This window comes from Pelophylax lessonae, assembly GCF_965119305.1.
Source record: "Pelophylax lessonae genome assembly, chromosome: 9".
In the NCBI taxonomy this organism is placed as follows: Eukaryota; Metazoa; Chordata; class Amphibia; order Anura; family Ranidae; genus Pelophylax; species Pelophylax lessonae.
The window spans coordinates 236,378,234-236,393,619 of NC_138776.1; the positions used below are offsets into that span (position 1 = coordinate 236,378,234).

Below are 15,386 nucleotides of genomic sequence, written 5' to 3' on the forward strand. Positions count from 1 at the left end.
AAATTCGTTTAGGTACAGCGTCGCACGACCGCGCAATTGTCCGTTAAAGTCACGCAGTGCCGAATCGCAAAATACCCTCTGGTCGTTTAGCAGCCAAATCCTCCGGGGCTTAAGTGGTTAAGGTAAGGATGCACCGAAATGAAAATTCTGGGCCGAAACCGAAAATGCAGGATGCCCTTGGCCGGAAACCGAAACCGAAAATTACTTTTTCCCCCCAAAAATTTAAAATGGATAGAACAGGGGCATACACCAAAAACAGGCAGCGACGTACACCTGTCGCTGCCACCCTGTCACAGTATATGTACTGTGATGGGTTGGCAAGAGGTTTGTTTAATTACCAATGGCATTTGTATTATGATGCATGAGGGGGGTTAATGTATTGTCACTACAGGTCACTCATCTATTAGTGACCGACCAGTGGCAGTTAATTAACCCCTTTGTGCTGCATTAGTGCAACCAGTATCAGTGCAACCAGTGTTAATTAACACTGATACTGGTTGCACTTATGCAGCACAAAGGGGTCCCATAGACATACATTATGTCCGTATATCATCCGAAAACGGATGGGATGATATGCAGACATACGGAGCGGATGACACAAGTGTCACCCGTGTCTGTGTTGATAAAAAAAAAAAGCCGCAGCGGAAGAAGAAAATCGGAGCGGCCGTGTGAAAGAGCCCTTAAAGTAGGGATGCACCGAAATTTCGGCCACCGAAATTATTGGCCGAAAATGAGCCTATCCCATTTCGGCCGATAATGGGTTAACATTGCCGAAATGAATATGGCCGCCGTGAGGAAGGAGGACGGCAGGGCAGGTTTTAAAAGTCCCGCCTCTGGCCGGCCGCCCGCCTCTCAATGACGTCCCTACTACTAGATCTGTGTATGAATGAAGGGACAAACCAGGCGGGAGGGCGGGGCGAGCGGCCGCTAATAGATACAACTATGTGATCTTCACTTCCCTGAGTTTTAGTAAATCTCCCCCATTGGGAAATAGGTTAAGTGAATATATCTACAAAACGAAGAGAAATTTCACCTTTGGAAGTTGTCACCAACAAAATCTCTCCCAATGTGTCTTTGGACTTCAAATGTCAGCTCAGCGGGACTGTGTGTGAATGATAACTGACCTGACACCGCGCGGGGGGGCGGGGGGAGCGGCCGCTACTATAACTATGTGAGCTTCACTTCCTTGTCAGCGGAGATACATGCTGACATCCGATTTTGCGTCCTTTCCGTTTTTTTAACGGAAGAAAAATAGGGTTCTGTTCCGTTACAAAACACGGAACAGAACTGAAAGGACACAAATCGGATGTCAGCGGATGGTCATCCGCTGACATCTGCAATCCCATTGGCATGCATTATGTCCGTGTATCATCCGCAAACGGATGGGGTGATATACAGACATACGGAACGCCCGTGTGAAAGAGCCCTAAGTTGTTAATATTTACAAATTGTGTAAAGCTTGCAATTGTTCTATATGAACATGTCAACAGCTGTATTTACTATGTATGAACATATGCGACACACTTCCACAATGTAGTGCTGTACAGTGATCTTGCCTTACTGCTTCTTACTCTGGTTAGACTGGAAGCAGCAGTTCGTTTGATCTGGTTTCTGCAGTTTTTTTTTTTTTAGGCTTCTTTCACATATATGCAAATTGGATGCATTTTGAACTTTATCTGATTTGCATGACATGTAAACCAAACCTGCTTTCTATGGAGCCGCTTCACATATCTGCGGTGCAGCGGCAGTGCGATTTCAGTGCAAATTTGAAAAGAGCTCTGCTCGTTTTCTGAGCACCGCGGTTCGATTGAGATACAAACTCCAGGCTCATTTCCTTCAATGGGAACACTTATCCTCCAGCGTGGGGGTAAAAAATGAAAAAAACAGCATAGGGTGTGTACCCCCCCCCCCCCCCCCCCAAATCGGGTCTGGTATGGATTTTGAGATGATCCCCACTATGAAACGGGAGAGAGTAGAAGAGCTGCTGCAGACGTGCAGTGGATCAGGACCAGGCTCAGGTGAGTATATGGGGGGTACTCTTAAAAGGTTTTATCTTACTGCAGAGGATGCAGTAGAATAAAAAGAACCTTTTAATTTTACAACCATTTTAATTTTTGTTTTGTTTATTGATTGAATGTGATGGATATATGTAAATAGGTTTTGGACTGCAAAGGTAACTTGTTTTATATAGGTTTTAGATGCCGCAGAGAATTTACAATTCATTGTAGTTGATTTTGCATTTGTCCTGCTTCAAGATGCCTGTGCATTCCCAAAGACTTGTATAAGGAAAAAGCAGTTTCTGGTGCAAATGAAAATCCATCAACGAATACAATAGCTTACTTGTATTGCATTCTGGGATGTTGTGGCTGTGTGTCTTAACCACTTGCCAACTGCCTACCGCATATTTACTGTGGTAGGTCGGCTCTTTTGCACGAAACAATGCACCTGTTTGTTATTTCATGCAGTAGACACTGGGGGGCGTGCGCCTCCGAAGGTGCAATCGCACGCTGATTGGGCACAGGGGATGCCACTCAGCGGGTCCGGTGGACTTGATGTCCGCTGGCCACCCGTAGTCATTCCCCAGAGAGGCAGAACGGTGATCTGCCTATGTAATCAAGGCAGATCACCGTTCTGACAGGAAAGAAGATAGAGATCTTGTGTTCCTGCTAAGCAAGAACACAGATCTCGGTCTTCATCCAATCAGAGCAACCCCCACACAGTTAGCAAGCACCAGCTAGACACACAGTTATTCCTTAGATTGCCCTGATGTTAACCCCTTCCCTGCTAGTGTCAGTACAGTAACCGTGCATATTTTTAGCACTGATCACTATAATAATGTCACTTGTTCCCACAAAAGTGTCGGGTGTCTGATTTGTCTGCTAAAAATCACTGATCGCTGCCATTACTAGTAAAAAAAATAAAAATCAAGAAAAATGCCAAAAAAACATTCCATAGTTTGTAGATGCGATAACTTTTGCGCAAACCAATCAATATACGCTCAGTGGGATTTTATTTACCAAAAATATGTAGCAGAATACATATTGGCCTAAATTGATGACGAAATTAGATTTAAAATTTAGCAGAAAAGTGTTTTTATTTTTTATTTAAATTGTTACGCTTTTTTTGTTTATCGCAAAAAAAAAAAAAAAAACGCAGAGGTAATCAAATACAACCAAAAGAAAGTTCTATTTGTGGGAAAAAAAGGACATCAATTTTATTTGGGTACTGCGTCGCGGGACCGCGCAATTGTCAGTTAAAGTAACGCAGTGCCGTATTGCAAAAAATGCCCTGGTCATTAAGGGGGCAAATGCTTCCGGTCCAGAAAAAATGCCCTGGTTATTAAGGGGGTAAAACCACCTGGGGCTGAAGTGGTTTTATATGGACTATCCCGAAAATTCAGTCATTGGCACAGATTAGAACCTGGACTATTTTTCACTTGAAGGGTTTGTGTTGCGGGTAATGTAGGTGTATATAGGCGAGCTTTACCTGCCTCTCCTTACAGTGCCAGTTACTGGACTGTCACTCTGAAACTAAAGCAACAATAGGTTTTGTCACTATCCTGAAACAAGTGTTCACATCTGAATTTTTGACTTGTTGCTTGTTCTGTATACGTAACTGAGAAAGCACCGAAGCCAGACAGCCAGGGGACTAGTATTCTTAGAAAGCCAGGAATGGCAGCCTGTATATTTTAACCACTTTACCACCGGAGGATTTTGCTGTCTTACGTCTGGGCTACTTTTTGCGATTTGGCTATGTGCGACTTTACCTGACAATTGCGCGGTCATGCAATGCCGTACCCAAACAAAATTTACGTCTTTTTTTCCCCCACAAATAGAGCTTTCTTTTGGTGGTATTTGATCCCCTGTGCGATTTTTACTTTTTGCGCTATAAACAAAAAAAAGCGACAATTTTGAAAAAATAACAATATTTTTCACATTTTTTTTTATATGAAATTCCCCCCAAAAAATGTAAAAATCAAATTTTTTTTATCATTTTAGGCCAATTTATTTTCTGCCACATATTTTTGGTAAAAAAAAAATCGCAAAAAGCGTATTTTGATTGGTTTGCGCAAAAGTTGTGTTTACTAACTAAGGGAAAGATTTTTGTCATTTTTGGCGTTTTTTTTTTTTTTTTAATGAGTAATGGCGGCGATCTGCGTTTTTTTTTTTTTCTTTGCGGGACTGCGACATTGCGGCGGACAGATCGGACCCTTGACTGCCATTTTTGACACTTTTGGGGGTACCAGTGACATTACTACAGTAATCAGTGCTATACATATGCACTGTTACTGTAAAAATGACACTGGCAGGGAAAGGGTTAATTTTTATTGGTGATCAAGGGGTTAATGTATGCCTGGTGCTTACTGACGTGTGTGGGGGGAGGTGACTGAGTGACACAAGGACAGATCGCAGGTTCAGCTATGCTGAACCCTCTGAACCCTGCAATCTGACCCTGTCTGTCACTTAGGAGATCCGCCTGCTTTGTTTACACGAGCAAGCGGATCTCTACACTCGATTCCCCGATAATCGGGGAAGAGCGGCGGTGATCACCGCTCCTCCCCTGGCCCGACTCCCGCTGTGACTGAATACAGCGGGAGCGAGCCTCCGGCGCGCGCGCCGCCCACAAGGGGAGGAGTCCAGCGACGTAGGTCTATGTCGCTGGACGGGAACGAGCCACTTTGCAGCAGTACAGTCAACGTGACTGGTCGGCAAGTGGTTAATTAGTACTTGCATTGTTTAACTGCCATAAAAGCTGTGTTTTAATTGTGGAAGTGTGCAGATTTGTGTAAAAAGCAACAGATCTAATCAGTTTGCAGCACACTAAATTGCTAGATTTTTTTTTTTTTTTCCCCAAATCCACACAAGGGATGGTACTTGCATTCCATGAGAAGTGTCCCTTGTGCTGGTGCAGGCTGCTGTCTTAGTTGAAACCTTCTGTCCTATGACCCCCCTTCTCCCCCTCGACACGCCCGCAGCAGTAATATTCTTCCGGTGCTGCAGGGGTTAATATAGCCATGTGCAGGGCAGGACTGGGCCAGGGGGGCAGTTGCCCCCTGGGCCGCTCTGATGCTCCATAAAAAGGCTGCACCGCTTCTGCCACAGACAAGCCTAAAGGATTCCTGGTGAAGAGAAGTAAAAAGTCCCCGTCACTGACCTGCTGAGTGTGGGCTGAAGACCAGGACAAAGCGTAGGCCCCCCCCCTTTAGCATGGATGGTGTAAACTGTGTCTGGGCAGAGGCCAGTTCCATGCCCCACTGGAGACTCTTCTGCCCTGGCCAGCCCCAACTTGAGCTGTCCCCGCTGCCCCTAACTCCCCCTGGTGGTCAGGTCGGGAACTCGGGATTCAGCCGGTAAGTAGAGAGTATCTGGAGCAGGGCTTCAGCTTATAATGGGGAGTCAGGAGGAGAGGAGGGGGTGAGGGAAAGTGGGAGGGGGGCCAAGTCCGCTGCACCATGGGACTATGGTTTGATGATCCCTCCAACCCCCCCCCCCCCCCCCTGGGCCGAAAGTTGCCAGTCTGCCCCTGGCCATGTGACTGGTCATAGGCACTTGTTAGAATGCAGACTTCCCCCCCACCCCCCTGACCCCCAACAGCTCTCCGGAAATTCATAATATAAGCTGTGCTTTAGCTTCCAGGAATTAAAAGCTCTTTATAGAGGATGAGCAGATGAATGAAAGGGCTGCCTCCTCCATTCATAGAGCGATTTTCATTGATGTCCAAACAAATTCCTAAAATGACCGGAAACCTGGACTTGGGCCTTAAATCTGGTTTAATCTGCTTTTATTTTACCTTCTCTGTTTCCAATGGTTGTCTGACTGTGACTTGTGATAACAGGTGGATGCCCAGCTGCAGGTCTTACGCAAGCTGGAAGAGAAAGAGCACCTACTGCAGAGCAGCATCACTACAGGAGAGAAGGAGCTGACGCTGCGCACCCAGGCACTGGACCTCAGCAAGCGCAAGGTAACATTATTTAATGCACCTTCTTGATGATTTCAGAAGGCATTTTTCAACATGCTTTCATTTTAAAGAAAAAAAAAACCCCCAAAGATGTTTTTCTGAGAGTGTTATCGAAATCCAAGAGGAAAAAGATAATTTTTTTTTTAGTTCATTGACGGACACTGCTCCAGAATCTTCTTGACCATTGGGTTATGCTGCCCCCTGCAGGAGTAGGACAATAGGCAGGGAAAAGCTTTACCATGCCTATGGAGCAGTCCCTGCCTGCTATAGGCATTGTTTTTTCTGCCTAATCAGTAAGAGTAAGGACCTAGTTCCTTGCTGGGATCGCTGGTCCTAGCATTTTTTTTTCATTCTTAAATGGAATTTTTTTCCCCCTCTTTTATTATTTTCTGTTTCTGTGAGAACTACAATCAACTGCTGGACTGGCCGACGGACTGGAAATTTTAGATCCTTAAGATCTCCCCAGTCTGGCCAGCGCGTGCACAGGCTTTAGCTTCACGCTAGGTCAGCTGCGACATGACCCCACTGGGCGGGGGCTGGTCTGCGAGTTAAATGTCTCGCGAGGATGCATACGACCTGGGCCTGAGTCGCAGCGTTCCTCCTGTCAGACAGCACCCCCATTCTGGTGGAGAGGTGATCTGTCTGGAGCGGTGCCCACCCAGTTCCACGGGATGGTAAGCAGTTGTCCCCCTTGAGGTTTTCGGGGGGGGAAGTGGGCCCCTCCCTGGGACAGTGCGGCCCCCAGGTTCCCCTCCTTCTCCCCAGCCCCTCTAGGGTCACCGTGGGTCTTCCGTACCCCCCTCCCCCTTCCTGGAGGTTGTGAGCTGGCTTTTGCCATGTGCTCTGAAGGGGAGGGCTTCCTTTGGGGCTGCTGCTGGCCGGTTTTCTCCGGGCGCACACCGGGGGTTACAACAGGGTCCTTCATCACCCTGGGGGTTGGTGACCTGGGTCCTAAGGGCTATAGGCTGTTGTGTTGGGCTGGGGGAGTGGATGTGCTCACATCCTCAGGGCCGCGCTGCACGCGGCTGGACCCAGCCGTAAACTTAGGGCACGGCCTACCGGCCGGACGCTGTTTTGGAGGCCCCAGTGAGAGTTGCTGGAGCCATCACCCTCTGTTTGGGCATTTGCCCTCTCCCTCGTTGTTCCTGTGCAGACTGCTCCGGCGGTCTTCGTGTCCAGGCGACCGGGCGTCCACAAAAATTTAGGCCACGGCTTGTGGCCTGGGGGTTCCTCGGGGGGGGGGGGGCATGGCCCCTGTGACCTTACAGGGGGAAGAGTACTCTTCTTCCACAGACTGTCAGGGGTGAGGAGTCCCATCACAGAGAGTGGGCTCTTCCAGACCTGCAGACAAGCCCTCTTCTGCCTGAAGGGGCGCCCTCACCCTTGTCGTGTTCACTTCTTTTTGGACCCATGGACCTCCCTGATTCAAGACAGGTGTGTCCACAAACTGATCTGGTCTTATCTGGCCCTTATCCTCCAGTGAGGTTCTTTCCTTCCAATCTGCGTTTGTCCCCAGACCGCCTGCGGAGTCTCTTCAGGGCAGTGCAAGGCTATATACTACTACGATTGTTACGTTTCCAAAATTTGAAGGTTTCTAGTCAAACCTATATACAGTTCCCAGGAAGGAAGGCAAGGTACGTCCAATCTTGGACCTCAAGGCTTTACACCGCTTGTGCCGGTTCAGAAGTTCCGAATGGAGTCCATTTGTACAGTAGGGCATCCCCACATCAAAGGACGCTTACCTTCATATTACAATATATCTTGCCTCAGCTCCTCGGGTATTCAAGAAAGTGTTGACATTGTAGCGGTAGCGTGGGGATTGCGGTACTGGATACCTGGACTATCTTCTGCTGTAAAGGACAACCTAGAAATTACTGTGCGGACTCTGTAGGAGTTCAGTTCGATATTGAACTTCCAAAAATCTGCTCTGGCCTTGTCCACCAAGTTGGACTATCCGGGTCTGACTGGACTCTGCTTCAGCCAGGGTGTCTTTTTCCAGGGGAATAAAAACCCTAAAGCTGCAGGATGCGACTCTGCTCCTGTTGTTCAGCAGTCGGTCTTCTTTCAGAACTTGCATGCGGGCGCTGTGACTGTTGTCTACCTTCGAGGCAGTTAGGTTTGCACAGTTCCACTCGAGCCTTTGCACAGGGAGATTCCTGTCAAGTGGGACAAGGATCCACAGTCTCTAGATAATCTGATCTTGTTGAGCCGGGATTCGAGAGGATACCTGATATGGTGGCTTTGCTCTCCGGCGATTCGACAGGGCAAATCCTTCCTTCCCCTGTACTGGACGGTGGTTCCCGGGGTTGCCAGCCTGTCCGGATAGGGAGGTGTTTTGGGCACGGGTGTGCTCAAGGGGTCTGGACTCTGGGGAGTCAAGACTACGAATCAATATACTGGAACTTCGGGTGCTAAGTTTGTCTGGCTCATTGGACAAATTGCCTTCAGGAGTGCCAGGTAAGGATTTAATTGGACAAAGCCACGGCGTATGTCAATCACCATCAGGACACAAGAAGTGTCCCTGCGGCTCAGGAGCTAGCCGGCATTCCAAGGTTTAGCTGTGTCTCTGGTGGGGATCTCCCGAGGTGGACCTCTTGGCATTTCATCTCAACAGGAGGGTACAGAGAATTGTGACAAGGTCTCGGGATCCTCTGGCCAAAGTCACAGATGCACTGGTGTCTCCTTGGGGCCAGTATCTTCTGATATACGCCTTTTATCCCGCTAAAACTTTTGCAGAGTCTCCTGCGAAGGATCGAGGCAGAAGGGAACCTAGTGGCTCCAGACTGGCCTCGCCAATCTTGGTACGGTGATCTGGTATGGCTGCTCACTGATGCCCCTTGGAGACTTCCTCTCAGAGAAGATCTATTGGCCCAAGGGCCAATCTTCCATCCTGCTTTACAGTTGCTGGCTTTAGCCTCTTGGCTTGTGAAAGCCAGGTGTTGGAAGGATAGGGGGGTGTCTCAATCGGTTATTCACACTTTGTAAAAGGCTAGAAAATCTACCCCTAGAAAGATTTTACCATCGGGCTTGGAAGACTTACATTGCGTGGTGTGAGTCTTTTGGGGTCCATCCCCATTCCCTTTCGGTGGCTCGGATTTTGGCATTCCTCCAAGAGGTGATGAACAGCGCCTGGTCTTGGGTACCGTCAAGGGCAGGTTTTTGGCGGTCATCTTTTACCATACTTTGGCTATGCATTCTTTGGTTCGCACCTTTATTCAGGGGGTTTGCCACTTGGCTCCCCCAGCATGGTCTCTGTTGCCTCCGTGGGATTTCAATTTGGTGCTGTTGGTTTTCCAGTACCCGGCTTTTGAAAATATTCAAAAGCTTCCTCTGCTTACATTGTCCCAGAAGGTAGCCTTCTTGGTGGCTATTACTTCTGCACACAGGGTGTCTGAGCTGGCGGTGTTGTCTTGTCGTTCACCTTACCTGGTGGTTCACAGCGATAAAGTGGTGCTTCACCCTTGTCAATTGTTCCTTCCTAAGATTGTTTCTGGTTTATATCTAAATGATGACATTGTGTTGCCTTCTCTGTGTCCTAAGCCTAAAAGTCCTAAAGGGATTGTCTTGCACTCTCTGGATGTGGGTCGGGCAATCAGGGTTTACCTTGCGGCAACCGAGTTGTTTGGATCAGCCTTAGGCTTCTTTCATACAGGCGCACCGACGAAGTCAGTTCTGCTCAGCGGGGGATCAATCCGCCGATCCCCGCTGAGCAGGCGAGTGACAGCTCTCTGTGCGGAGCTGTCAGATTCCCCGCTGTCCTCTATGGGAAGATCGGATGAGAACGAACTGCCTGTCCGTTCTCATCCGATTCGATCCTCCAGACGGATAGAAAATAGTGTTTCCATCCGTCCGGATTTCACGGACAGGATCTGATCAGAGAGCAGTGGGTGTCAGTGGACATGTCTCCGCTGACATCCGCTGCCCCATAGGGATGCATGGAGCATCCGATCAGGTCTGCCTGAAAAACTGACAGGCGGATCAGATCAGATCGGGCCTTACTATTTGTCCTTACGGATGGACCTCGCAAAGGGTTGGTCGCGTCTGCTTCAACCATTTCCAATTGGACAAGGCAGGCGGTGGTGCAGGCCTATTCCATCAAGGGTCAGGTTCCGCCATTCCCTGTTAAGGCGCATCCTACACGGGCGCTCAGTGCCTCCTTGGCCGCACGCCATCAGGTGTCAGTGGTGCAGGGTTGGCAAGGCGGCCAATTGGTCGTCTGTGCTCACTTTAACTAAATTTTATAAAATGGATGTGCTGGCATCTGCGGATGCTGATTTTGGCCAAAACGTTCTGCGGGCCGCTGTTTGACAGGATTAGCCCTCTTGAGGGAGTATGTTTGTTTTTTTTTTTCAGGTGAGCTCCAGTTGTTCCTGGTTGATTTCCATGTTACCTGGTTGGCTAGTTTTAGCCTTTTTGGGAATTTTTTTCTGCTGTCTTTTTTCGCATCCATCATGTTTAACACTGCTTTGGGATGTCCCAGTGGTCAAGAAGATTCTGGAGCTGTGTCCGTCAATGAACAAATAAGAAAATTGGATTTTTGTTTTACCGTAAAATCCTTTTCTCTGATGTTCGTTGATGGACACAGCACCCACCCCTCTATTGAGTTGGGTTATTTTTCTTCTGACACTGCTTGCAACTAAAAGCAGGAAGTGGGAGTATCCCCTCTGGGACTGACCCATAGGCATGGTAAGCTTTATCCTGCCTAGTGTCCTACTCCTATAGGGGGCAGCATAACCCAGTGTTCAAGAAGATTCTGGAGCTGTGTCCATCAATGAACATCAGAGAAAAGGATTTTACGGTAAGACAAAAATCCAATTATTTCACAACTTACAAGCTTTTAGATGTGGTGGCTGCATTAGCTTTTTTTTCCCCCAAGACTTTTTCCAATATTTCACATGGTGATCCTGGCAGTGACATACTTTTTGTACTGTATCTAGAGAGGAGCAGTGTTTTTATCCTAGAACAAGAAGTTGGTTAGGGCTACACACTTCTCATTCAGAGGAGAGAGGTGTTCTGTAGTCCTCAGAGATAGCTGAGAACAGTGAAGCTAATGATAGGCAGCAAAGCACAGAAAATTATTACTTCACAAGATTTCTGAAAGGATCAACATGTATTTTTTTTTTTTTTTTGTGTTAATGGAACAGCTGTAACAAAACTCTTTTAACAGTAGATGTAACAGACAAAAATGAATCAAATAAGAGAAGGTAATTGCGATTTACAAGCACTTTAACGTAATGGTGTCCCAGCTCTTGGCAACTCAAACAGCATATGATGAAATAATGCAAAAAAAAAAAAAAGAAAAGTTACTTCCTCAACCGCATATAAAAATGATACAGAAATGTAAGCAGGAAAAGTTTTATATGTAAATCTTGCCATCTCCTGTTTTTAAATTTCCTGTGTCTCGGCAATATCTCTGACATCTTTTCAGATGGTACATCCAAGCTAGACTTGCTTCACAATGGGGCAAAAGTTTTACATAGCTCTGCTGAATATTGCCAGAATAGCAATTACCAGAATTAACAGGGTTTTAAAAGTGCTTTTGCGCTGGACTGTAGCCCTCTGGCAGACACTCGGTGCTATACAACTTTTCCTGAGCACTTTATCTCTTCACAATTAGTGCTTCCCAGAGACTTGATGGGCCACTCCCACTCCATAACTCCTGCAGCTCTATGGGAATTCTGTATGCCCGTAGTTTGTTTTGACTCATTGTTGGGTTCATTTGCATTGCATGGTTTGCTTAAAGTCCTAAGAAAATAGTCTCAGAATCTGGTAATATTAATTTGGTGATAGGATTTGTCCTGCTATCTCTGTTGATTCTTATCTTGTTTTCAGGCGATGGAGGCCTCCCAGCAGGCAGAAGAACTTAGGACCCAATTGGAGATGTCACAGAAGAAGCTGCAGGACCTGCGGAAGGAGATTGTAGAGAACAGTGCTAGTCGGGAAAAAGATGCCTTCAATTATAAGAGAGCACAGGTAAAGTTGGCAGCCCTGGAACATGAAAGGCGGGCAGTGGCAATTCCTTTGTGCATGTTGCTTGGACAGATTGCCGAACCCTGGGGAATATTCTATCATTCGTATTTTGGGCTTTTTTCTGTCTGGTCTTGACCAGCGACTGGCCTTGAAGTATGCTCAAGGGACAGGTTTCTGGCTTATCAATCCTCTTCCAGAAACTTCTGGCCTCATCATCCCTAAGCAAGACTTTACTATAGAGAGTTGCTTATATAGGGTGTGACCTCCTTTGTCACCTTTAGATCCAACCTGTCAGGTAGCCTGTACGGGGCCCTGCGATTTCTATCAGCAGCCCTGGTGGGGCCTCTGGGGTGTCTCCTCCCACCTGGAGAGTAGAGTTCTGCCAGCTCCTGGGCCCCATCTTGGGCTGCCCTCCCTGCAGGACTTGGCCAGGTCACTCTCGGCCATCTGGGAGAGCCGGGAGTCACTGTCACCTCCTCCACATGCCATCCTCGTCATCTTCCCACCCAGCCAATCGCAGAAGCCGCGGTCCCCAGCTCCCCTCCTGATTAGGAGAGGGCCAAAAGGGGGTGGGAAGCTCCAGCTGATGGAGAGGGGAAAGGCTGACAGGCTGCCCAGTCATCGCTTCCCCATGCAAAGGAAGAAAGAAGGTGAGGAGCTGAGAGGATGGCTGCCCGAGGAGTTGCTTGTGATGGTTCCACTGGCAGCGGTGGATGGGCTAGCGGGAGCCCGGGCGCTGAGGCGCCTGGACTTTGTCGAGCCCTGGATTAAGATAATAGGAATTTATGACTTTCCTATAAATCCCTTTTGTTGGCGTACAGTACAAGACACAAGTCCTTCTCCTTTGTTTCCTTATTACTTGCTAAAACTGGAGTCTCACAGAGTGGGCAGGATTATATGGGTATGTTCTGGAGCAGCTCCAGCAAGTTTTTTGCCAGTTTCCAGCAAGCCTTCCTGAAAGGGTAATTCTTTTGACGTCCAGGTCACTGCCTGTTAGGGGACTATATCCAGCTTCCCCAAATGAGGGGGAAAAAGCCTGTCAGGATGGGTTAAAGGGGGGTGGAAGGGAGGTGTAGGGAAAAAATAGTTTTTGCCTGGAGTGGGGCTTTAAAGTGGTGTTATCCTGATAAATAAAAAATCTTATATTACACTAACTGGTAATCCTTTCCTAAAGCATACCTAAACCCAAAAACAAGGAGGAATCCTCCCTACCGATAAACGTCATGCTGATGGTCGTCTCCACTGAGAGACGATCTACTGTCTCAAGGACCCATCTTCCATCCTGCTTTCCAGTCTCTGGCTTTAGGGGCATGGCTGTTGAAAGCCAAGTTTTAAGAGACTATTGGTCTCTCGGATGCTGTTATTCCTACCTTACTGAAGGCTCGGAAGGCTACCTCCAAGAAGATTTACCATCGTACCTGGAAGGCGTATATTGCCTGGTGTGAGTAGCAAGGGTTTCATCCTCGCTCTTTTTCGGTGGCTAGGGTTTTGGCCTTCCTTCAGGAAGGTGTGGATCAGTGCTGGGCACGATCAAAGGTCAGTTGTTGACCTTAGCCATTTTCTTCCAGCGGCCCTTGGTGACTAATTCCTTGATTTACACCTTTATTCAAGGGGTGCGTCATCTGGCTCCCCCGCGGAAGGCTCCTTTGCCTCCGTGGGACCTGAATTTGGTTTTGTCCGTTTTACAATGGCCTCCCTTTGAGAACATCAGAGAAATAGCTCAGCCTGTGTCGTCCCAGAAAGTTGCTCTTCTGGTGGCTATCACCTCTGCTCGTAGAGTGTCTGAATTGGCGGCTCTGTCTTGCCGTTCGCCTTATCTGGTTGTTCATAGGGATAAAGTGGTCCTGCGACCCAATCAGTCTTTTCTCCCTAAGGGGGTATCTGCTTTCCACCTCCATGGCGATATTGTTTCACCTTTCGCTTTGTGCGAAGCCAGAGCATCCCAAGGCATTTGCCTTGCATTCGTTGGATGTGGTCCGGGCGATCAGGGTTTACCTGTCTGCCACGGAGTCCTTTTAGGGAGTCTGATTCCCTGTTTGTCCTGCCCGAGGGACCTCGGAAGGGTTTAACTGTGTCCACTGCAACCATTTCCAAATGGATCAGACAAACTATTGTTCAAGCCTATTCATTCAAGGGTCAGGTGCCTCCTTTCCCTGTGAGGGCACGTTCTACTACAGCTGTCAGTGCTTCTTGGATGTTTCGCCATCAGGTTTCTGTGGCCCAGGTGTGCAAAGCGGCGACCTGGTCGTCTGTGCACATTTTCACAAAATTCGACAAACTTGATGTGATGGCATCCTCGGATGCTTCCTTTGGCCGCAAGGTTTTTTGCGCAGCGGTTGTTTGCAGGGACGCGTTTTGTCTCTTTCTGGGGTGTTCTTTGTTCTGTGTTTGCTCCTGTTGAGCTTCTGTTGCCCTGTTGGCTCAATTTTTTTCTCTGGCCTGGTTGAAACGTTGCCTTCTATTTAGGTTGCCTCTTCACACCCCTCACACCTGCACTGCTTTGGGACGTCCCACTCGTGAAAGAATACTGAACGGGCTGCCACTGTCAGAGGACGTAAGATAAAATAGAGAAGAAAATTTTACGGTAACTTCTTACAAAAATTCTGAGTCCTCTGACAGTCGCAGCCCCCCACCCCTCTATTTTATTTGGGGTTGTTTGTCTTCCTGTACTGCTTGCTATGAGAGCAGCACCTAGTGGCTGATGGGGAATGCCTGAGGGACAGCCCCCTAGAGGTGTGTTGTGTGTAAAAGCTTTTGTTGTTAACCTTTTCACTACCTAGCCTGCTCCTGCAGAGAGGGCGCATTACCCACTTGTGAAGGAATACTGAACGGGCTGCGACTGTCAGAGGACTCAGAGAAAATAATTGTATAGTAAATTCTTACAAAAATTCTATTTTTCTCTGCTGAGATCTCCATTGAGGTATTTGTAAATCGCTATCATGTCCCCTCTCAGGCGTCTCTCCTCTAGGGAGAATAAATCGAGCGCTTGTAATCGATCCTCATAATTTAGGTCCTCCAATCCCCTAATTGGCTTAGTTGCCCTTCTTTGGACTCTTTCCAGTTCCAGCACATCCTTTCTGAGGATTGGCGACCAGAACTGGACAGAATACTCCAGATGTGGCCGGACCAGAGTTTTATAAAGTGGTAGGATTATAGATTTATCTCTGGAATATATCCCCTTCCTTATGCGTGCCAATATTCTGCCGGCTTTGGCAGCTGCAGCTTGACATTGCATGCTATTGCTTAGTCTATCTTCTACTAAGACTCCCAGATCTTTCTCCATTCTTGATTCCCCCAGAGGTCCCCCCCCCAAAGCATATCTTGCGTTTTTATATTTTTAGTCCCCAAGTGCAATACCTTACACTTCTCCACATTAAACCTCATTTGCCATGTAGTTGCCCACTCTGTTATTTTTGTTCAGTTCATTCTGTAAGATTTTTCTGTAAGATTGTTGTGGC

The 15,386-nt window shown here is 47.7% G+C and overlaps 1 protein-coding gene across 1 annotated transcript in view; it reads left to right on the forward strand.

Moving 5' to 3' along the window:
• Positions 1–15,386, forward strand: part of RNF20 (ring finger protein 20) — a 61,966-nt gene that overhangs the window by 35,897 nt on the left and 10,683 nt on the right. The window contains 2 exon segments of the mRNA XM_082269183.1: positions 5,836–5,961; positions 11,791–11,931. Coding sequence (XP_082125309.1) covers positions 5,836–5,961; positions 11,791–11,931 — 267 coding nt within the window.